Genomic DNA, 23433 nt, shown 5'->3' on the forward strand with positions numbered 1-23433 from the left:
AGCTCATCAGCCTTGAGCTGTTTTTGATCAAATGGGGATGTGAATTTCACAGTTGAAGTCCCTCCAATGACAATGCCCTGCCACCAGAAATTCTAATTTAAAGAAGGGATGATATGACTTTTTTTGAGTAGCTAAGGTCAAGACCCTGAAATTACTATTCACACCTTGAATTATACCTAGAAACAGTAAGGAACCAGTGACTTTTTATTGGGAATTGGTTAATTTGAGAAAAGGAATATTGGCTAAGACTCATGAATCTGCATTTTTTTGGTTCTAGCTTCTAACAATTTTGAATGCTGACTTTCTTTCTAAATACTCCTTACTAATTCTCTGCATAATTTACTTAATATGTGCCCGTAAATGGTTATGAGTGGAAGATGACTGTTACATGATAACAATGGATAAAATTTTCAAAAGGACATAAGTGATTTAAGAGTCTAAATCCCATTTTCAAAAGTGATTTAGGCACTTAGAAGCCAGTGGGTACATCTACATCAGAGCTGGTGGTGTAATTTCCAGCTCTAGTAGCTGTATGCATGCTCGCTTTGATGGAATTAGCATACTAAAAATAGCAGCATAGCTGCAGCTGTGTAGGTGGTAGAATGGGCTAGTCACCCTGCCTTAAGTCTCATCCAGCCCGCTATGTACATACTTGATTGGTTAATCCATCCTGCCACCCATGCCCCTGTGGCTACACTGCTACTTTTAGTGCGCTAGCTGAGCTGGAAACCACACCTCCCCGGGCATAGATGGACTTAAGTCTCATTGAAATTCAAGTGCCTAAGTCACTTTTGAAAGTGAGACTTAGGAGCCTAAGTCACTTCGAGAGTTTTGAACATTTTATCCAGAATCAGTAGATATGCTATATTGTTCTTTTCAGGGCAGGGTCAGATCAAATAATTTCTTATTATTAATTAAAATAGTTTAAAATTAAATTTTTGAGAAGCAGGTACAGGATAGATGGTGAGGAACAAAAACTCTTGTATGTATGTGGTGTTTAATTAGAAGTTGTTGTAAGTGAAACAAATTGTGATACCTATAGGTAAGATTTTCCTACTGTTTTCACAGTCAAGGGTCATTTTCAGATGCTTATTATTTTGCCAAACATTTACATTTTTGATCTGCAAGCCAATGTTGGAGGAAAGTTAGAGCAGGGAAGATTTTGTTTTCAAGAGTAAAAAATGTCAGTATTTTCTGATTTAAAAAAAAGAAAGAAAAAAAAAAAAAGCTTGTGACCTTTATGGGAATAGCTTTCAAGCCTCAGTGGGAGGTGACGGAAACTAGGTCATAGATGTGCCTTTCAGCAGTCCAGTTAAAAACAGTTTTAACTTGAAAGCTTGTCTCTTTCACCCATAAAACTTGGTCCAATAAAAGATATTACTTCACCCACCTCTTCTCTCTAATATCCTGGGACCAGCCTTGCTGCTACAACACATCAAACGGTTTTGATTTGGCAGGTACAAGATAGGGGTTTAAAAATAAACTTTGTGCGTGTGCACTGTGTTTTCTTACACAATAAAACTAAAAGTCTGCTAGCGTTCCAGTGGTACTATGCGTGTGTGTAAACATACAATGACTGGAAATTTCCATTAATGGATGATCTCTCAGTATTCCATTAGATGTTCGCATGTCTGCATAAGATAGTTGAATGAATTTTCACTTTAATATGTAGAAGACTCAACATCTGTAGAGTTTGGATAGTGTGAAGTGAATGAGGCATGGGTAAGCAGAAAGTGAGGCTGTGTATTGTATTGTGGGCTAAGCATTGCTAGAAGCTGAAGTTAGACAAATATAGACTAGAAATAAGGTTCAAACTTTTAATAGTGATGGTAATTAATCATTAGAATAACTTACCAATGGATGTAGTTGATGTCTTATCACTTGAAGCCTTTAAAATCAGGAATATATGTCTTTCTAAAAGATGTATGTTTTAGCTCAACCAGAAGTTATGGGTTTGGTGGAAGAATTACTGGTATTATGCAGGAGGTCAGAGATCCCACACTACAGAAATAAATTGGAGATCAGCTTTTTTAACGTACACTGTCACAGTCCACAAACACACCTTATTAAAATTTTTCTGAGACCCCCTGTACCTGATTCATTGTACATGGTTGTAGGCAGACAGTACAGTTCAGTTCCATAATACTAATTTCCTGTACTGCTCAGACACGTCAGACAAGACTGAGGGTGTGATCATTTATTGGGTTCTGCTAGCACAGACCCCTGCACCTGTGTGAAATCCTAATGAAGTTAATAGTCTATACTTACGGGACCTGACTGGAAAAATGATGGGGTTTTGCTTTGCCTAGTTGTTACATTAATTTATTTGAACTATTCTTTCCCTTGCAGTATGTTTGTCATGGTGTTTAGATTTAGTAAACTACAGTTTTAGAGTGAATACAGTAACCAGAGTCTTAGATGTGTTGCTATGGTATGAAAAAATATTTAGTTTTACTAGCAACCTTTTTTTTTTGTTTGATTTTTGCTTGGGAAACAATCTCAACACAAGGGATTTAAGATAGTAAATACAACAATAATAGATGTAAGATGTTGGTTTGCTTTGTCTGTCTCTTAAAGCAAAACAGGGTATTCTTTTATTTTTAGTTTATTTTGATTTAATAAATGTATGATCTAATCTCTGAGCACATCATTACATACAAGATAATCACAAGCCATTATAAAATCTAAAATACTACCCATCAGTTGTAAATCTAAAAAACAAACCAAAATAGAATGTCTAATAAACCTTCTGACAGCCATCAAAATTACTTTGTGAAGATTTCCATTACATAATTCCCCATTCAAGGCACCATTCTTTCACTGAAGTGCCTGAGAGAACAGGTGTATCTTATAGGGCAGTGGTTCTCAAACTTCAGAATGATAGAAGATTAGGGTTGGAAGAGACCTCAGGAGGTCATCTAGTCCAACCCCCTACTCAAAACGGGACCAACCACAACTAAATCATCCCAACCAGGGCTTTGTCAAGCCAGGCCTTGAAAACCTCTAAGGATGGAGATTCCACCACCTCCCTAGGTAACCCGGTCCAGTGTTTCACCACCCTCCTAGTGAAAAAGTTTTTCCTAATATCCAACCTAAACCTCCCCCACTGCAACTTGAGACCATTGCTCCTTGTTCTGTCATCTGCCACCACTGAGAACAGCCAAGTTCCATCCTCTTTGGAACCCCGCTTCAGGTAGTTGAAGGCTGCTATCAAATGCCCCCTCACTTTTCTTTTCTGCAGACTACATAAGCCCAAATCCCTCAGCCTCTCCTCATAAATCATGTGCCCCAGCCCCGTAATCATTTTCATTGCTCTCCGCTGGACTATCTCCAATTTGTCCATAAACTTTCTGTAGTGGGGGGCTCAAACTGGATGCAATACTCCAGGTGGGCCTCACCAGTGCCGAATAGAGGGGAATAATCACTTCCCTTGATCTGCTGGCAATGCTCCTACTAATGCAGCGCAAGATGCTGGTAGCCTTCTTGGCAACATGGGCACACTGTTGACTCATATCCAGCTTCTCATCCACTGTAATCCCCAGGTCCTTTTCTGAAGAACTGCCACTTAGCCAGTGGGTCCCCAACCTGTAGCAGTGCATGGGATTCTTCTGTCCTAAGTGCAGGACTCTGCACTTGTCCTTATTGAACCTTATCAGATTTCTTTTGGCCCAATCCTCCAATTTGTCTAGGTCACTCTGGACCCTATCCCTATCCTCCAGCATACCTACCTCTACCCCCAGTTTAGTGTCATCCGTGAACTTGCTGAGGGTGCAATCCATCCGATCATCCAGGTCATTAATGAAAATGTTGAACAAAACCGGCCCCAGGACTGATCCCTGGGATGCTCCGCTTGATACCGGCTGCCAACTAGACATCGAGCCGTTGATCACTACCCGTTCAGCCCAATGATCTAGCCAGCATTCTATCTTTATAGTCCAATCCGTACTTCTTTAAGTTGCTGGCAAGAATGCTGTGGGAGACCGTATCAAAAGCTTTGCTAAAGTCAAGGTATATCACGTTCACCGCTTTCCCATATTCGCAGAGCCAGTTATCTCATCATAGCAGGCAATCAGGTTGGTCAGGCATGGCTTGCCCTTGGTGAATCCATGTTGACTGTTCCTGATCACCATCCTCTCCTCCAAGTGCTTCAAAATAGATTCCTTGAGGACCTGCTCCATGATTTTTCCAGGGACTGAGGTGAGACTGACCGGACTGTAGTTCCCCGGATTCTTCTTCTTCACAAGGTTACAACTTTAGCAATCCGAGGACCCCCATTTTGATTTTAAAATTTTTGCAGACCTCTAAGCCCCCTGCTCATCCCCAGGCCTCACCTACACTCCATCCCTTTCCCCAAGGCCCCACCTCCACTTCATCTTTTTCCCAAGCGCACCCCATCTCTGCTCCTCCCCTCCCTCCCAGCACCTTTTGCACGCTGCTGAACAGCTGTTCCCCAGCGTGCAGGAGGCGCTGGGAGGGAAGAGGAGGAGTTGATCAGCGGTGCCTGCAAACACCCTGGAGGTCTGCGGACCCCAGTTTGAGAAACACTGTTATTGGGTGTTCTGGAAGTCACCAAATCCAATTTCTGCCAACCAAGGCACTATCGAGAGGACAGGACCTTTCATCAAGAACCGCCTTGACAATAGCGCTCTCTCTGGGAACTAAGATCTTGAGCACCTCAAATGGTGGTGGTTGAAGAATCACATGGGGAAAATGCTCTGTAGCAGACAAGACTCTATCTATTTAGGATTTTGTTTGGTGGCTAACGGTCAAGTCCTTTCCCCGTTGAACAGTCTATGAAAGCAAATTAACAGTATAGTAGCAAGGAAAATAATTATGCATAAGAGCATAGATCTTCTACTAATTGAGAACTTTGTACAGTCTCATTGTTCTTATCAGAGCCTTGTAAATCATTTATAGGTAAGACATCCCAAATGTGAATGGCAAATTTAACTTGAGGTGTGTCTATTCTTTTTGCCCTTTAAACTGCCCTTCATGTAAGACACAGATGTTTACTGAAATGCTTCTGAGAGGTTCTGTTAATACCCTCAACGTCTGTTGCCTTCAGCTGTGGACCCTCCCCTATACATTCCCAAAGTCTCTGTGTCTCATAGATAAATGCATAAATGCATCTTCATTCAGACCTCCCACCCCTGATTTAATATTGAGATTATTTGGCAAGTTATTTACATGCAAGACACGGGTCACAAACTTCACCTTGAGGAAGTTATAAAACATTTATACAAAATCAAAATAATTCAACATCATTATTAATATTCTGATATCACATTAAAGGAAAATGCAGCTAAAGTCTGTCTATCACCATTCTGATCCTCACAGAGACATGGACCTTATGGTACAGAAGTGGATCCTTTTAGTTTTGTTCTGCTAAACTTGGTTTTTAGGATATAACTTAAAGGCTCCTTGGTATAAAAGAAAGGGTGATTCTAAAAGTCAGTCCAGGGAAGATGGCCAAATAGAACAATAATTCTCCTGCCAAAAATAAGCCTGCCTTATAATGCGAAAAAGAAAGCAGCACATCTTTAACAATCCCACAATAATATAACCTACCAGGCTCTGAGCAGACATTGAGATATATAAACAGTGGTGGGTGCTAGCAGCTTTCACTGTGACATAACTCAAGAGGGATAGTATCAGTGACAGGTTTACAGGAATCCATGGCGTTAAATACTTGGGTTCACTGTCAGGATGATTCCCATAAGTGCTACTGGTGGGTCCTGGTAAGTAAATGTTCTGCTATTCAGTGTTATCAACACTGAACTATTTCTGGTTTTGCATTTACTTTAAAAATGATGCTTAAAAAATACCAACTCCTGCCCGATTGACATTGCAGTGCTCTTTACGTGAAAGTTTGTTTATAGGCAATGATTTTTCTGACAGATTTACAGTGTCTGTGGAGGTTTAAAAGACTATTGCCCAATAGGCATTAAGTGAGAGGCATTCAGCTTTATAAATATTTTAGCTTATATTGGGGATTTTTTAAGAACTTTCTGAGCCAAATACTGCATTAAAACTGAAGACAGTGGCAAACTAATAATCAGCAGTTTCCAGCTTTGTTCTAATGTTTTGCTAATGGTTTCCATTTCCATGGCCAAGATTTGGAGTGTGAAGCACAATGTACATCCAACAGTTTGTAATTTTAGGGTTTTCAAATAACATTTATTCTTACATTACACACATACTTTCTTTTTGCAATAGTTCATCTAGAAATAAACAGTTTTCAAAGTAGCCTATTACAGTTAATGTGACTAACACACAAAGTGTATCAAGAAAACGTCCCAAAAGTTTATTAGCACAGTCGACAGCTTACATCTGTTTGCGCTGAGTAATGCTAAACAGGTTGTTTATCTTAACACACTTGTGTCTTTGCTTGGATCATCACTTTGGAATTGGCTAGTGAGGGAGGAAATGTACATTTGGTATGTTTTGGTAACTCTTCCATTAGCCTCCTTGGAATCTTAAAGGTTGCTCTGTTGCCTTTTAAGATTTGTACATGTCTCCCTCATAATCAATCTGATCTGCTTATCCCATTATGGTCATTTATGATTAAAGCTTGCTGAAATAATTTTTACTTTGGAGAGGATGTGCTTTCTATTGAAACACCCTCTGTATAAGAGAGGCATTATTTAAAAATCAGGAATGGATTTGCATTGCAAGTACTGTAGCTCTTTTTTTTTTTTGTACTGTAGAGAATTAAGATAAATGATAAAACATCACATTTCATTTGTAATTTCTTTATAATGTGTTTGACTTAACTGGGCAGAGTTTTTTTTAAAAAAGCATTAACATCCTTTGAAATAAAAGAAACATTACATAAACATGTAAGTACTTTTGGAACTACAAATGGTGTTTCTAAAGGACATTGAATGAAAACTGCCTACCATAGATCAAAGTCCACTCTTAAAAATTAGGGTTTTTAAGTTACTATTTTTCTTTGTGTTCTCTATGGATAAAAATCATACCAAATATAGAGCATAATGTGAGGCACAGAGAGATTGTGACTTCTCTAATGTCAGATACGGAATTCGGAAATTTAACTTTTAATTTATATAAAAGATTATATTCAGGGGTAAGGGAAGATTACTGTCAGGATTTGAGTATTATATGGGAAGAGAATAAAAAAATGCACTACATTAAAATCCATGAACCAAATTAAGAGAGCAAAGAGGGGGGAAAAAAGAAGCATTAAGGAGGGAAATACAGAAAGGAGAGAGAAAGGTGTGTGTTCAACAATTTAAACTTACAAAAGAAATATGTAGGAACACAGGAATTGTCATACTAGGTCAGACCCGTGGTCCATCTAGTTTTGTATCCTTTAGCCAACACCATGTGCTTCAGAAAAAGGTGCAAGATGCCTCACAGTTGGCAAATGTGGAGTAATTAATCTCATTGAGGCTCCTAATCCCTGATAAAGATTGAGCTAAAATATGAAACATGAGGTTTTATCTCCTTAGCAATTAATGAGGCAAGCATTTCACATCTGCCTTGAGAGTCAGAAGGATCCAGTCGTTAGGGCATGTCTTATATCCAGCTTGAAGAAGTAAACAAAAATCCTTATCCCCTCTTTCAATATAATTAACTAGAATCCAAGCTCAGATGCACCTATTTTTGGCTAGAACAAGTAATTTTTTTCTTCATAGACTAAAGCTACAGAATGTTGAGTACCATGTAACCTAAATTCTAAATCAGTTAAATAATTGAATGCAGGGGCTTAATGAGGATGTAGGCAACATTGTGCATGTATTTGGGACAATCAATGGCCTCTCCTTGCAAATATTTCTCATACTTTAAAGCAAACTGGCATGTCGTTAAAAGCTCCCATTACTTTTGCTTAAATTTTAAAATAAAATAAAATAAAATAGCATATGGATTCAGTACAGCAGCTGATAATCACCTTCCTTCATCTTTTGTTGACCAAAGCAATTTAGGATTGCACCCCTTGTTGACAGATGCTGACTTCATCATTAGTGCCCACGCCCTTGCTAACTCAAAACTAGAATTCTGCAACAGGCTCTATTGGGGCTACTCTTGGTGCTCTTCTCAGAAGCTTCACTAAGTGTAAACGTCTGTGTTCCATAATCCACATTGGCTGCCAGTGAATTTCTACATGCAAATCCATGTGCATCTAAATATTTATCTGTGAAGTCTTAAATAGTTTAGTCTACGGTTATCTGACAGACAACCTCTCCCTCTATGACCTGGCCTGATAGCTGCTGTCTGAAAGAGAGTTTCAGTTTTCTGTCTTAAGGGTGAAGCTCATGTGAGCTCTAAGTACAGACAGTGTATTAGAAATGGCAAGACTTTCTGCTGGACTCTTATTCCATTATATATAGGCTTGGCAGAATTCAATTTTTTATATTTTTTTATAATTTTGACTGATAATATTGATGTTTATTTTTAAGCACTTTGTCTCACATTTCTCAGTTTAAGTAATCACAGTTGCAGGAAATTATGCAGGGGGGGCTAAGAATCAAAGGAGGTCGAACAATTTATGACAGTATACATTGAGATTCAAAAAGTTAAACTTATAACTGCAAAAACTCAAATTGTCAATATCACATGTCAAAATATACAAAGTAAATCTCCTTAAATCAAGCTCTAATAATATCTCAAGCAGCATTTTTGTTTTTGCCTCTGTACATTTCAGTTATTAGTGGGAATAGTCTTTGTATGTACAGTGAAATCAATATTTACTGACATTTACTGATAAAAATCTAATCCTTTCAAGCCTTATTATATGTGAGCACAATATTGGTCACTTTTAGAGAGAATATTTTTCAGGCTTTCCACTAACTCCAGCCCTTGGAATCTGCTGGCATTTGGTCTAACTGTTGCTTGTTCTTTATGCTCCTCTCAATCTGGTTGTTACAGGGTGACTGAGTATATGCACGCTTTGACTTCAGCAGAAAACTGGTCATCTCAACATTCTAGTCTTCATTAACAATGGCTTTGTCTAACCCCAGCTGTCTGGTCTGCTCTGCCCCATATACTACTGCTTTCACTTAGCCACATCCTCCTTCACTTCTGTCACCTGATTTATTTACATTTTTTTAGTCTTCCCCATAAAAGTCACTTTTAAAAAAATAATGTAAATTGAAAAAAAAATTAAAGTAATATACCCCAATTTTGGTCATTTAAAAATTACATATGACACACCTAACATTATATTTGAAAACCTTACCGGGGGTTCCATTTTTGTAGGAAACCTCTTGTTAGTGAGGCACCTTGCATATTTTTGGGTGTTCAAAAATGATAAATAATAATGTATGCTACCTGTTTTGGGGGAGGTGGTGTTTGATTCCATTCTAGCCTATGTAAAATGGGCCCTGATGCCACCTAATAAAAAATACTTGTAATAATAATGTTTTTCTTGTTTGCCTCAAAATAATTTCCTTTAATGCAAATGCTCTTTGTCCAAGCCTTAAAAATTATGCCGCATCTCAGCTCAAGAACTTGAAATATGTACTTCCCATGTCACATTTTTGTCATTTCATATTTGCCTGGAATGATTTCTAAGTCTTATTTTATGTGGCATTTTTCTCTTTAGACTTTTCTTTTAAACACACAGGAAAAGTAGCCACAAAATTGTGGCTTCTAATTTCTGCCAAACTTTAATAAGAGAACTTTTAAAAAGTTTTTAGAATCATTTTGTTTATAGAGTATTTTTTTTCCGTTTTCCTCTCTGTTCTACAAATAAAATATCACAATTTGTGTGAGTTACTTTGGGACCCTCGTTCTGCTTATATAAGTTGAAAACATTGTGTGTGAATATGTTTCATTCAGTATATTTCTACAATCATATAGTTCAAGTTTTTAATGGCAAGAAGCTTATGTTGTGAAGAAAATTATCATACTGTATCTATATCTCTTTTTCTGATTTGTTTTTTGTTTTTGTTTTTTCTTGTTCTGAAGGCATGTATATAGATGGGCAGACAAGAAGAATCTTTATTTAACAAGATACGTTATGAACAAATTAAAACCCCAGTCTTAACAAGTAGATGTGCACAAGCAAATTCCCATTGACTTCAGTGGGACTGTTTATATGTGCAGGAATGTTTCTGCATGCCACAAGTTGCAAGATTTGGGGTTAAAGCAGGGCTGGCTTTACCATGAGGTGAACTGAGGCGGCCGCTTCAGGTGCCAGACTGTGGGCGGCCGCCACTAGGACCCAGAGTATAGAAAATTGTGGCTGCTGCTGGTGCATATGTATTCTCTCTGCTCTAGATGCACAGAGATGGTGGAGTGCTGTGCTGGAGGAAGGAGGGCACAAGACACATAACAGGCAGGCAGGAGGAAAGGTGAGAGGGAATAACAGAAAGCAGCAGGAGCTGCAGGGAGAGAGGGGAGAAGGAGGAGCCTCTTATGTGCCTCTCTAGCACCCCCAGGAGCCTGGACTCCAGCTAACAGCTTCTCAGGGAACTTCCTGTTTCCTGCTGCTTCCCTGAACCCACTTGAGGAGAACAGGCAGTCAACTGAAGTAGTAGGAGCCAGTTAGGACCTTAAGACGCTGATATCTTCCCTCTCTTCGGCCCTGCTACCAGCCTGCTTATTTGTCCTCTTCAATTAATGTTGAGAGCCACTATAGCTGGCGCAGAACAGCAGGCATGAGTGAAAGAAGAAAATGCCCCTCCTGGGCAGCATTCAGAAAAAGAAAGAAAGCAAAGGAAGCTTTTCTATCTAAGCAGGAAGGAGCTGTCCTGAGATACATAGACACAAATGTCCATGGTGAGCCTTCCGGCCCCAGTGAGGATGTGAGTGGTGAGGAGATGCCTGATCTTCCAGTTAGTCAGAGTGCAGATGACATGGCAGCTACTGCAGCATCCATATCTCCATCTCAGATGGATGTAACCATACACATTTCTGAAGAAAAGTGTAGCTCAGAGAAGAGTGTGGTAGAGGTGCAAGAAACAGCTGCTGCTGAGTTTAGTTCCTTAAGTCTAGATGATCCAGGACTGTGGACCCACTTGAGCAGTAGCCTGGGGGACTTCCTTGTACTGCATAGGCCACAGCAAGTGAAAAATTTCATGTTCCCCAAAGACAATGAAAATAGAAGTTTCCATCCAACACATTACTGGTGTGAAATCCCCAATGGTGACAAAGTGGAGAGGCCATGGCTTATTTACTCAAAAACCCAGAATGCTGTATACTGTTTTTGTTGCAAACTCTTCCAGTCTAATGTTCCAGCCACATTGGCTTCTACAGGAACAAAGGACTGGAAAAATCTGGCTAGAAATCTGGCATGTCATGAGAAGGCAGCAAATCACCAGAGAGCATTCCATAGGTGGAAAGTGTTTGAGATGAGACTAAGGTTAAAGGCCACCATAGATGATCAGCATCAAGAGAAGATTGCAACAGAGTCTCTTTACTGGCAAAATGTTCTGGAAAGGCTCATTGCCATTGTGAGAATGCTTGCTACCCAAAACCTAGCACTGCGTGGCACTTCAGATCAGCTGTATGTGCCAAACAATGGAAAATTCCTTAAAATTCTGGAGCTGATGGCTGAGTTTGATGCTATACTCCAGGAGCATCTAAGAAGAGACACCACCCAAGAAATGTACACACACAACTACCTGAGAAAAACAATTCAAAATGAGATCATACAATTACTGGCAACAAAAGTCAAACAGAAGATTGTGGCAGATCTGAAGTCAGCAAGATACTACTCTGTTATTCTGGACTGCACACCTGACATCAGCCATACGGAACAAATGACTTTAATGGTGTGTTTTGTAACAACTACAGAACCTAGTGAAAATGTCCCTGCAATGGTGACTGTCGGAGAGCATTTTCTAGAATTTATTGACATTGATGATACTACAGGAGCTGGTATGACAAATGTGCTTCTTAAAAAGCTGGAAGATTCGGGAATTGCGATAGCTGACATGAGAGGTCAGGGATACAATAATGGTGCCAACATGAGAGGAAAGAACAGAGGAGTGCAGACACGGATCCGAGAGCTAAACCTTCGAGCTTTTTTTGTCCCATGCAGTTCTCATTCATTGAACTTTGTGGTCAGTGATGGAGCATCAGCTTCTAATGAGGCTGCTGAATTTTTTAATGTAATTCAAAGCATCTGTGTATTTTTCTCTGCATCAACTCATCGATGGCAAATTTTGAAGCAACATCTGGGAACATCCTCTCTGACACTGAAACCACTGAGTGCCACACGATGGGAAAGTCGAGTGGAGGCTATAAAGCCTATCAAACACCAAATTGGGAAGATAGATGATGCCATAGTTGCCATTATGGAGAATAATGCTATGACAGGAACTGTTCGTGGGAAAACAGTGGCAGAGGGAAATGGAATCACCAGAAACGTACAAAACTTCAAATTTCTGTGTGGCTTAGTGTTGTGGTATGACATGCTGTTTGAAATAAATGTTGTAAGCAAGAGACTCCAAGGTGTTGACCTTGATATGTCTGGAGCAATGGAACAACTGGACAAAGCAAAGTCATACCTACAGTCTTATCGGTCAGATAAGGGATTTCAAAACATTCTGAAGAGTGCACAGAAGTTGGCAGAGGAACTTCACACTGAAGCTATTTTCCCACCCATTCAAGAATACAAGAGTCACCAAAGAAGAAGACATTTTCATTATGAGGCACGGGATAATCCCATAAGAGATCCCAAACAACAATTCAAAGTTAAATTCTTTCACCAGGTGCTAGATTGTGCAATACAGTCAGTTGAAGAACATTTCATGCAGCTCAAGGAACACAGCAGTATATTTGGGATGTTGTATGATATTCCAAAACTCCTCACTATACCTGAAGAAGACCTACACCAGCAATGCAGGGCACTAGACAGTGTTGACACATGATGACATGCGCAATATTGATGCGAGTGATTTAGGTGATGAACTGAAAGCCCTTTCAAGATACATTTCAGCAGGATCAACTCCAAAGGCTGTTCTGGAATATATGTGCACAAATAAGATGACCACCCTCTTTCCAAATGCTTTTGTTGCTCTGCGCATACTTCTAACACTTCCTGTAACAGTTGCCAGTGAAGAACACAGCTTCTCCAACCTGAAGTTAATAAAAACACATCTACGCTCCCCAATGACACAGGAGAGGCTGGTCGACCTTGCAGCCAGCTCAATAGAGCATTAGCTGGCCCAGGCTGTGGACCTTCAGGAAGCAGTTCAAATCTTTGCAACCAAGAAGGCACAGAAAGCGCCACTTTTATTATTCAAACAGATAAAAATGCCAGTGTTTACTATGCAGAAAAGAAAAGTTACATTTGCTGTTCAGGCGTTTGAAAGTTAAGTGTTACTTAAAATTTTTGAACAAGGCATTTTAAGTTGTTAGTTCTCCTTTATTGGGGTAGGTAGCAGAGCAGTACCATGAGAGGAGTAGAACAGGAACAAGGCAGAATTGAGACCTTTCAAAGTTTTGGCCCAAGCAAGGAGGCATGGGGGCATCATTTGAGCTCCCTGTCTCAGGTGCCAAAGTGTTGTGGGCCAGCCCTGGGTTAAAGATAAATGTATAATATAGTTCATAAAAATAAAGACTGTGGTTTATATAGGTAGGACCTCCTCAGCTATAGATGAATTTTTGATAACTTCATATTCTAGTTTTATATAGCTGAGCTATGGAAGAATGTTTAATTATCGTACAACACTTTTAAAAGGAAGCAGATATCTTTTCAATATATTTCTGCAGCAACAAATGTCAAGAAGAGATTTCTGGCCATGTTAGATTTTTCTTTTTAACATAGACTATATTGGGGTGCGGGTTTCAACAAAAACTCAAACAGATGCTTTGTGTGGTTTCTTAGTTAAGGCCGTCTTGGTGGTCCAAATGTATTATATGCTGTACTACTGGTTGTATAATAAAATGCATACATGTATTCTCAACCTTCTGCTGACTTCTTTCCCTGCACTGCAAACCTCAAATGTGTGACATCTATTAACAGGATAGTTTTATTGTTAATTATACACTCTTCCCTTCCTCCTCCCCATTTTTGGGGGCATTCTAACTTTACTGGAATAAAGTGAATTATTAACTGGAGTGAAGCTGGCTGGCTTGCCATTTAAATGTGTATATGTTTCATGCAACCAAACTGTAACCCTTTGGTTTAGTTGTGAAATAAATTTCCATTCCCATTAAACACATAGGAACTATATTTTTTAGAGGTGAGAAGAAGAAAACAATTTCCTGCTTGCACTGGTTCAATGGGTAATTGCAAAATTTTAAAGTATTGGTTTCTGACAGTCTCATTTCACCTTTAGTATAATCTAGAATCTCAGAATTCTGAGAAATATAGTAGGACTTCCTAGGGCAATGCCTAAATTCTGTGACAGTTAACCTGGCTTCTATCGGAAATGACATGGCATCAGGACCTCAACTAGTTGATAAATTAGGCAATGGGCTGGACGCATCATAATTAGGTGAAAGTTCACTTTGCTTCTACCAGGCTATAACTCGACCTGCTAAATTCAAATTGAATGGGTGACCATGAACCTACACTAAGAAAAGTGTTTGAGTTTTGATGGAAGTTGGCTAGCTTGTATTAGCAAAATCTAATCTAAACTCAACCTTTTTTTCTAGTCATAACAAGGTCCTCAGAGAGGCAGTGAGCTGGCATGGGATTTGATGCCTGAAATATGTTGATGACAACCAGTTTTAGTTCTTTATATCATCAGATGCAGTGAGAGCAGTTTACCAGTTCACCCAGCATCTTGCTGGGGTTGGTATATTGATGCGGGCAAGCCAGTCGACACAGTCCCAATAAGACTAAAGTCATGCTCATGCTTTTGGAGGAAATAAACTAAGAAAATGGCAGAGATCACGTCTTCCCTTGATTGGTGGAGTTTGCCTGCGTTTTGTTACTAATTTGGCAACCCAGGTAGTCCTGTTGGATCTGCAGCTATATTGGGATGTCGAGGAAGCAATGGTAGCCAAGAGATGCTTTTATCACTTAGATTTGACCTGAAGGTTGCATTCTCTTCTTCTGGAAGTGAACCTCACCACAGTGATCCATACCTTTGTTACCTTCGTGTTAGATTGCTGTATTGCATACTTCATGGGACTATTCCTTCATGCAACTCAGACATCAGTTGGGGCAGATTTTGGTGGCCTATTTGTGAGGCAGTGGTGCTCCTTCCAAACGTTAATGAATTCTTCATGATCTATACTGGTTTCAATTTAGTTTCCAACCCACTCCCATTACAAGCAGTCATTACAAAAGCTGAATTCTACTGCATATAACCTATATTTAAAAAAAGATTGTCTAGTTCTTCAGCAATTCTGGCTGAGGCGACTTGACTTTAATGCAGTTATTAGATTCAGCAAGGCAGGTGCAGTATGAAATATGTATTGCTTGATAAAGTTTGAATGGTATATGAGTAGGCATATAATTATGGAAATAATAGGGTTATTTAAGAGTTGTCAGTTAAATATTCAGTTTTAAAGTATCTAACTCTGCGCTTTTATTTCTAGCCTGTGAAAAGCAGATGAGAGTCGTTTGCAAAGAATCTTCAGAACAGCATCTCCATCCCTTCAAGGAGAAATTGGAAGAGTTTATTCAGACAGGCAAGCACATTTTTTTTAAACCTTTTTGTTCATATTTTAGTGTTCGGAGAGTTTGCTGTACATATATTAATATGTTATCTTAAATAACCAATGCCGAAAAACTGGAAGCTAAATAATATCAGTTATGGGTCTTAAGTACCAATATTGCACAGATCTTTAAACCTCAGGCATCACTTGCCAGTGACCAGTAATGTTACCATAGTCTCACTAGGTCTCCATTTCTTTGCGGTTTTTTTCATCATTAAATCACTAGGTGCAATAAAACTGGGCTTTAGGTTAGACTGTTACTTAGTAAATTGAGTCTGAATCTTCCAGTCTATGGAAAAGTGACATGAAAAATGTCCTAATCCTGTATTCATATTAAGTCAAAGATTCGAGATTAAAAACTAAGTCCATGAAAGTAAGACAGCCGAGGGGCCTCAGGAAAATGACCCTGTGGCATGGAGTCAGTAGTGAGAGGATCTTGGTAGACCCTAAATAGTTGTGCAGCTGAGACACTGTAAGTCTGGAAGTTTATGTCTACACTTAAAATGCTACAGCAGCATGTAGCTGTGCCTGTCACAACTGGAACAAGGGCAGTCAGACTAGTGGTTGGAGCAGGAGTTAGGCCAAGTCAGATACCAGGAGCTCAAAGTCCAAGAGGGCAAACCAAGAGTAAGGCATCAGGAGGCAGGCAGGGTCAGATTACCAGGAGATCAGGGTCAGGCACCAGGTTACAGACAGCAATTGAAGAGAAAAGCCAAGGACAAACAGAGTTGGAAGCCAGAGTCTAGGGTCTATCACAAGCAGGGTCTGGAGCAGAGACAGACAGGCAGTCTGCATTGTTGCTCAGACAGTTTTCCATCATTGGGCTACCAGGGGCTGCCACTCAGGCCCTGTTGGGTGGTGCTTCCTGCCAAGCCCACCCTCACAAGGTCCTCATGTGGGAGCCCAGCCTAAACATCCCATGATGATGTAATGGCATCAGCAGCACAGAACCCCCTTGGCCCCAGGTTCCAGCGATGCACGTTCTTACAGCCCCACTGTAGCGCTTCTGTGTAGACACTATCTATGCCGACATGAGGGGTTCTCTCATCAGCATAGGTAATCCACCCCACCCCCACGAAGTAGTAGTTAGGTGGATGGAAGAATTCTTCAGTCAACCTAACACTGTCTAGACTGCGTGTTAGGTCAGTATAGCTATGCCTCTCAGAGGTGTGGATTTTTCACACCACTTAGATGAAGCAATACCAGTGTAAGTTCCTAGTGTAGACCAGGCCTGAGTTTCTGGCACAGAAATCTGACATTTTAGATAAGTCATGTGGATAAATGTAAAGTAATACACATTGGAAAAAATAAGCCCAATTATACATACAATATGATGGGGGCTAATTTAGTTACAACTAATCAGGAGAAAGATCTTGGAGTCATCGTGGATAGTTCTCTAAAGACGTCCACGCAGTATGCAGCAGCAGTCAAAAAAGCAGACGGGATGTTAGGAATCATTTTAAAAGGGATAGAGAATAAGAATATTATTGCCCTTATAGAAAAACATGGTACGCCCTCATCTTGAATATTGCATATAGATGTGGTCCCCTCATCTCAAAAAAGATATACTGGCATTAGAAAAGGTTCAGAAAAGGACAACTAAAATTATTAGGGGTTTGGAACAGGTCTCATATGAGGAGAGATTAAAGAGGCTAGGACTTTTCAGCTTGGAAAAGAGGAGACTAAGGGGGGATATGATAGAGGTATATAAAATCACGAGTGGTATGGAGAAAGTGAATAAGGAAAAGTTATTTACTTGTTCCCATAATATAAGAAGTAGGGGCTACGAAATGAAATTAATGGGCAGCAGGTTTAAAAGAAATAAAAGCAAGTTCTTCTTCACTCAGCACACAGTCAACCTGTGGAACTCCTTGCCTGAAGAGGTTGTGAAGGCTAGGACTATAACAGGGTTTAAAAGAGAATTGGATAAATTCATGGAGGTTAAGTCCATTAATGGCTATTAGCCAGGATGGGTAAGGAGTGGTGTCCCTAGCCTCTGTTTGTCAGAGGGTGGAGATGGATGGCAGGAGAGAGATCACTTGATCGTTACCTGTTAGGTTCACTCCCTCTGGGGCACCTGGCATTAGCCACTGTCAGTAGACAGGATACTTGGCTGGATGGACCTTTGGTCTGACCCAGTATGGCCATTCTTTGGTAGAACCTTGCTGAGTCCAGTGAAACTGCAAGTATTGGGAAAGGAAAGACTCACGTTCAGCAAGCAGGGCCGTCCCTAGAGGGGTGTGGGGCCTGGGACAAATCAGTCTGTATGGGCCCCCCTTAACATTTTATACAGGTGAAATCTGGTGTGGGGAGGGGACACCAGTGCTGGGTGGCAAGGGATGATGGAGTGTCATAGGGTGGCCCCTGTGCTGGGGGGTCCCGGAAAAGGGGAGAGGTCTGGGGTGGAAGTGCAGTGGATGGGGTCAGCCTGGCGCTGGCGTGTTCCGGCAGCGCTAGGACACTGGCACTCGATGCAGTGGTGCACGATGCCGGGAACCAGCGGAGCGGGGCAGGCTGGGGTCACCACTGCCAGAGACTGAGCCCCGTGATGCCGAATAAGAAAAAGAAATACAATGTGTGCTTCCCGCCGATGAGTGCAGGCGTGACCTCCACTGCCAGTGCCAGGCCCCCTCCCCGCTAATCCCCCGAGCTGGCCTGGCCCCCTGAACCTCTAACCCAAGCCCCTGGGCCAGAATGGCCCCCTGAATCCCTAACCCCACCCCCCCAGGCCAGCCTAGCACCCCCTGCATGACACATACACACTGAAGCGCAGGGGCCTCCAAAGCGCAGAGCCCAGAGCAGTCGCCCCGATTCGCCATACCCAAGGGACAGCTCTGGCAGCAAGAGCTAAGTAATTTGAAAGGGCATTTGGATCCCTAGATGCAAAGAGTCGCCAATGTGGTGAAGAAACAAAAGGAGATAGAACTGTTCACAGAGAAGAATCTTTCCAATAGATATGTGGAGAAGACCAGCCGCATTGATGTGGAGGCCTGAGAGGATGAGACAAAGTCTCTGTTCTTGACCAGAGCTTCAGAGGAAGATAGAGAGCAAAGAGTGGAGCTGGAGAAATTGAAGCATGGTTTGGAGCAGCTGGAACAGAAGCAGTAACAGCTCCCCATGTTTATAGCTGGTAGGGAAAATTTGGGGATGGCCTAAAGGTCTGGAGAACCAAGTCTGGAAGACCAGATTCATTCTACGAATAAAAGGTAAGGTGAAGCCATCAAAGGGCTCCACCATCTGCAGACCCAGGTAAAAGAGTGTATGCAGGAGCTGGATGAGATGCGCTGTTCAAAAGAAAAGGTTGTGACATAGACCTTGAAGAAAAAGGATTTAATCTGGCTAATGGCAGAGATGGAGAGCAGCAGCTGCTGCTGGAGGAGAAGCTGAATGAGCTTCCCACTGAGGTGGAGACCCTTCTGGCAGAGTAACGCCAAGACCAATGAAGGCTTGAACTGCATCATAGAGGAGGAGTTGTAATCACCAGAGGAGACAGGCAAAGTTGGCTGCACATCTCAGAACACAATCCAGAAAATAGTGGGGGTGGAAGAGGAAAACAAACACTTGATCATCTGGGTGTTGCAGGCAAAGATTCATGGACCTTGATGGTTGTAAGAATCTCAAAAGGAGCTGACTCTTTATAGAATTTTCTCAATGGTGAATGATATAATTGTATCCATATCCATGAAGAGTGCTCTAGACAGACTCTGAGTCAGCCCTTTGCCAGTTCCACCCAGGTAAAGGCCAGTTTTGGCTGCTCCACCATAGCCACAAGAGGACTGGACATTTAAAAAGTGGCACTCAGCATAAACCTTCATTTGCAACACTCAAGAATATGTGCATGACATTGGTTGTACAGGCTGAGTTGAAAACTATGGCCATACCACTTCATTCTTCAAGCAGCACAAATTTCTTGTTAGCCTTCCTTGTTGAGGTTAAAAAGGAAATGTCATCCTGGCTGGGCGATGTAGATAAGGCTCTAACAATTTATGGAGAGCCTTCCCCTGGAGATAGAAAAGGGGGACTGGGATAATGTGTAACAGGATGTGCTGTCCTTTAAGAGGAGGTGTGGGTCCAGCTCAGGAGACCATCTAGTCAAAGATCAAGGTAATCTACCAAAGAGAGGTGGGGGGAAATGGAGGCAGCCACTACACCAAATCCTCATGACAATGTTACATGTGATATATTTCTACAAATGTGGCACTATGTAAGAAATAAAAGAAAAATGTTTGCTCGGTGAACAGTAATAGGTAATCCTCATGAAAGTGGGTATTTCAAAAGTATTCCTATGCAATGTAATTGATTAAAACACAAAATATTTTTGGAGTGCTGATTCTAGAATGCGCCAGTAATTGCGATTGTAATAGTTCTGCAGCATAAAAAAAATCACATTAGTTACAAGAAGCTTCATTCGAGGGGAGTTTTGATGATTATTCTGCTGAAGTTGTACTCTACTTTTTTCTGCATATTTGGGTATCATGCATCACAGTTAGAAACCCAGAATCTGGTATTGTCAGAGCAGTTATATGAGGCACTCCTAAAGGTTATCAGAACCAGTTGTAATCATTATGGTGACTATACAAGGAAGTTAGTATTCCCAAATGAGCAATATCACTCGCAAAGTCTGAAGCAATTTAGCATTTAATGTCTGAAAAGTCTCAAGAACTGTGACTCAGTTGGTTCCTGAAAGGACTCATATTTACAAAAACTGTGATCACTGAGACAGTCATAACCATTTAATTTTTCTTCCATAAGCTATAACTTCTTGTCACGCTTGAAAGAAAGTGGTCTCTGAATTTAGCTTCATCTTCTTTTTTTATAAAGGTCCTCCTAACATCAGGGAATCTTTAAATAACTTTACTTTATGAAGCTACAGTACTAAAATAATATAATTGCCTAAGTAAAAACTGTTTTTGAACAACAGCACGTATTAAATTGTACTGTTAAATACTTCTGACATTTTTCAATATAACACTTCTCCTTCTCAAGGTTATTGTACTTAATCTAATTTGCTTAAGTTTTTAAATCATAAATTTGTGTGGCTGTTACGGAGGCTACAAGTTTCTTATCACAGTTCTTAATGATTCTAACAAGTTCTTAATGATATGTTTCCAGAAAATGTAATACATGTATTTAAGTTTCTCATAAAGTTAGCAGGGACCCTGTAAAAGAGGGAATCCACAGGTATGGCTGTTGTAGGTTGTCTTTTCATCTAATTTAACTGGCAGTTTGTATTTACAGCTTTAGCAGTAAGTGCTTGGGGTGAGATAGTGTGCTGTTTGTGTGCACATTAACACTAGCATTCTCCCACATGCTGTTTTATCTTGCCTTCCTTTAAGCCTATGCCTCGCTACTGTTGGGACTAACCAGCTTTATTTACACAATCCAGATATACATAAGTAAATAAACCTTAATTGCTAGCATTTCCCCATCAGAATTTAAAAATCAAACACTTCTTTTTAAAGATCATTGTGTTGGTGTTTTTTGTAGATTACTTGATCCTTAGTGCCATAGGAACTGCCATATTGAAGCTGCTCAAAGGTCCATATTGTCCTTTATCCTGTCCTCAGCAGTGGCCAAGGCCATATATTTTACAGGAAAGACATCAATTGCTTTTAATTGTACAATATTATATTATGTGGAAAATGTTATTCCTGACATCAGCTGATCAGTGTACATGGAATTTGTATTTTCTTAATTTTATCCCAGCCAATGTAAGTGAAGAGTATATTCTTATTCCTATAGATGTCTTAACTTTAAATAAGATATTTGCTTTAATAGTGTCCTGTGACAGTGAATTCTGTGAGCTAATTATATGCTGAGTAAACAATATTTCCTTTTATTAATAGAACATATTGGCTTTTAATTTTGTTGCATGCCTTCTTGGTCTGTGGCGTGGTTGTTTCTTTGTTCTTTAATACTCTAGGAAAGAGTAAATAAGAGCACTTGGCTGGCATCCACTATATTCTATTTACGTATATTTGTCTCTCGATGTCTTCTTTTTTGCCTAAATAGTTATAGTCATTCTAATCTCACCACGTATGGAAGCCCCCATTCCTGCTTACCATTGTACTGTTCTTGTTTCAGCTTTTTTTTTTTTATGTTCTGTCTGTAATTATACATAGTATTTAAGGTGATGAGTAGGGATATGCCATCAGTTTACAAAATGGCATCACAATATTTTCCATTCTATGATTCTCTTTCCCTTTCTTACACTTGTGCACTGAGTAAACATTCTTGTTGAGCTTTGATGGCTAGAACTTTTCCTAGTTAGGGTAGTTCCTAACTCAGAACCTGTTAGAGCGTACCACTGTTTCTTCCACTTGTCTTTACTGAGTTTGAGCTGCTATCATGGTGTCTTTCTAGAGTCTATTGTTAACTAATCCTAATATTAATGTTTTCTGAAAATTTTGACACCTTTCTACTTACCTCTTGTAGTTGATATGTTGATAACTATAATAATAACAAAGTTCTTGGACTTGTACCCCTCATGTGGTATCAAATTGTTTTACAAACTGTGTAACCATTATCTCTAGTCTAGTCTATGTGGATTCTTAATCGTGGGGGGAATACTGTGCCAAAAAATTAAAAAGTCTGCACCAAAAAAATAAAAATTATAGATACAATATTTTAAAATTCTGCAAAATTCTGCAAATTTAATTTATCAAAATAACACTATGTAATCACATGAGATTTAATTACTTTGGTAATTTATTTCAAAATACCTGTCAGCAAGTATGTCTGTAACAATACAGGCACACAAAATTTCCCGCCGGAGTAGAGAGTTAAAGAAACCCCTATGACAACCCAGTTTCTGTTTCTCTGCCCCCTCCCCCATCCCAGAGCCCAGCTGGAGGGACCAGACACTCACAATCCCTCCCCCTGAAAGCCCAGTCATGGGGTCCTCCCTAGCTCAGATACCCATGTCCCCTCCCCACAGAGTCCAGCCGTGTCCCACCCAGCCTAGACACCCCCTCCTCATTAGAGCCTAGGGATCCAGAAGGAGAAACAGCCTGTTGCTGGGTCCCTGGCATGTGTGGAATTTCCTGCATGCTGCCATCTCCTTCCCTCAGGGCATGCAGGGAACTGCAGCTTCCAGGAACTCTTCACTCTCTCCCGCTTCCCCTGGCAGTGTCTTCTGTGTGTGAGCTGGTCTCTACTGGGTCCAGTGGCCCCTAGTGGCAGCCATCATCACTGCAGCCCATTTCTTTGGGGGAGAGGAAATTCTGCACACAAAACATAAATTTCTGCAAAAGTCTGCATTGCACAGTGGTGCAGAATTCCCCCAGGAGTAGGTTCTGATACCATACTCATCACTATTCTAGCTGAGCACCTTCAGTGATGTGTTAAGCAACCCAACTAAACATCTATCACATTTCTTCTCTTCTTCTTGCCCCAGGGGGAGAAGTGGGTGCAATAGAGTGGGTTTTGTTTTGGAATTTTTTGATAATATATGCACATGTTGCTATGTGTGTATTAGCAGGAGGGAGAGGGAGAATATTTATACCTCATTCCCTCCATAGAGAATGCTCTGTCACCACAGACCAGCAGCACGCACCCTCCCACAGAATCAGAGTAGGACTGTGTTTTTATGATCTGCTATGGGCATTACACTAGTTTCACTTTCTTCTTTCAGGGCTAGGAAGGAATTTTTCCCTCATTGCCAGATTGGCTGGGGAGGGTATGTTTCATCACCTTCCCAAAAGGGGTCGGGGCCCAATCGGGTAGGTAAGGAGGTACGGCCAAGTGGTTGCAACTTAGCAGGTGGCAAGTGTCCTGTTCAGATACTCATTCCGTAGGGCATATGGTTACTTGATAAACCAAAGTTGGAAGTGGACTTAGGAGGAATGTATC

General features: G+C 40.5%; 1 protein-coding gene across 2 annotated transcripts in view; it reads left to right on the forward strand.

Annotated features, from left to right (window-relative positions):
- Positions 1–23433, forward strand: part of LOC140913108 (formin-like) — a 246746-nt gene that overhangs the window by 159391 nt on the left and 63922 nt on the right. For both annotated transcript variants that reach the window (XM_073348842.1, XM_073348843.1), the window contains one exon: positions 15463–15555. In XM_073348842.1, the coding sequence (XP_073204943.1) occupies positions 15463–15555 (93 nt within the window). The remainder of the gene's footprint in view (positions 1–15462; positions 15556–23433) is intronic.

This window comes from Lepidochelys kempii, chromosome 6 (genome assembly GCF_965140265.1).
Source record: "Lepidochelys kempii isolate rLepKem1 chromosome 6, rLepKem1.hap2, whole genome shotgun sequence".
Lineage (NCBI taxonomy): Eukaryota > Metazoa > Chordata > Testudines > Cheloniidae > Lepidochelys > Lepidochelys kempii.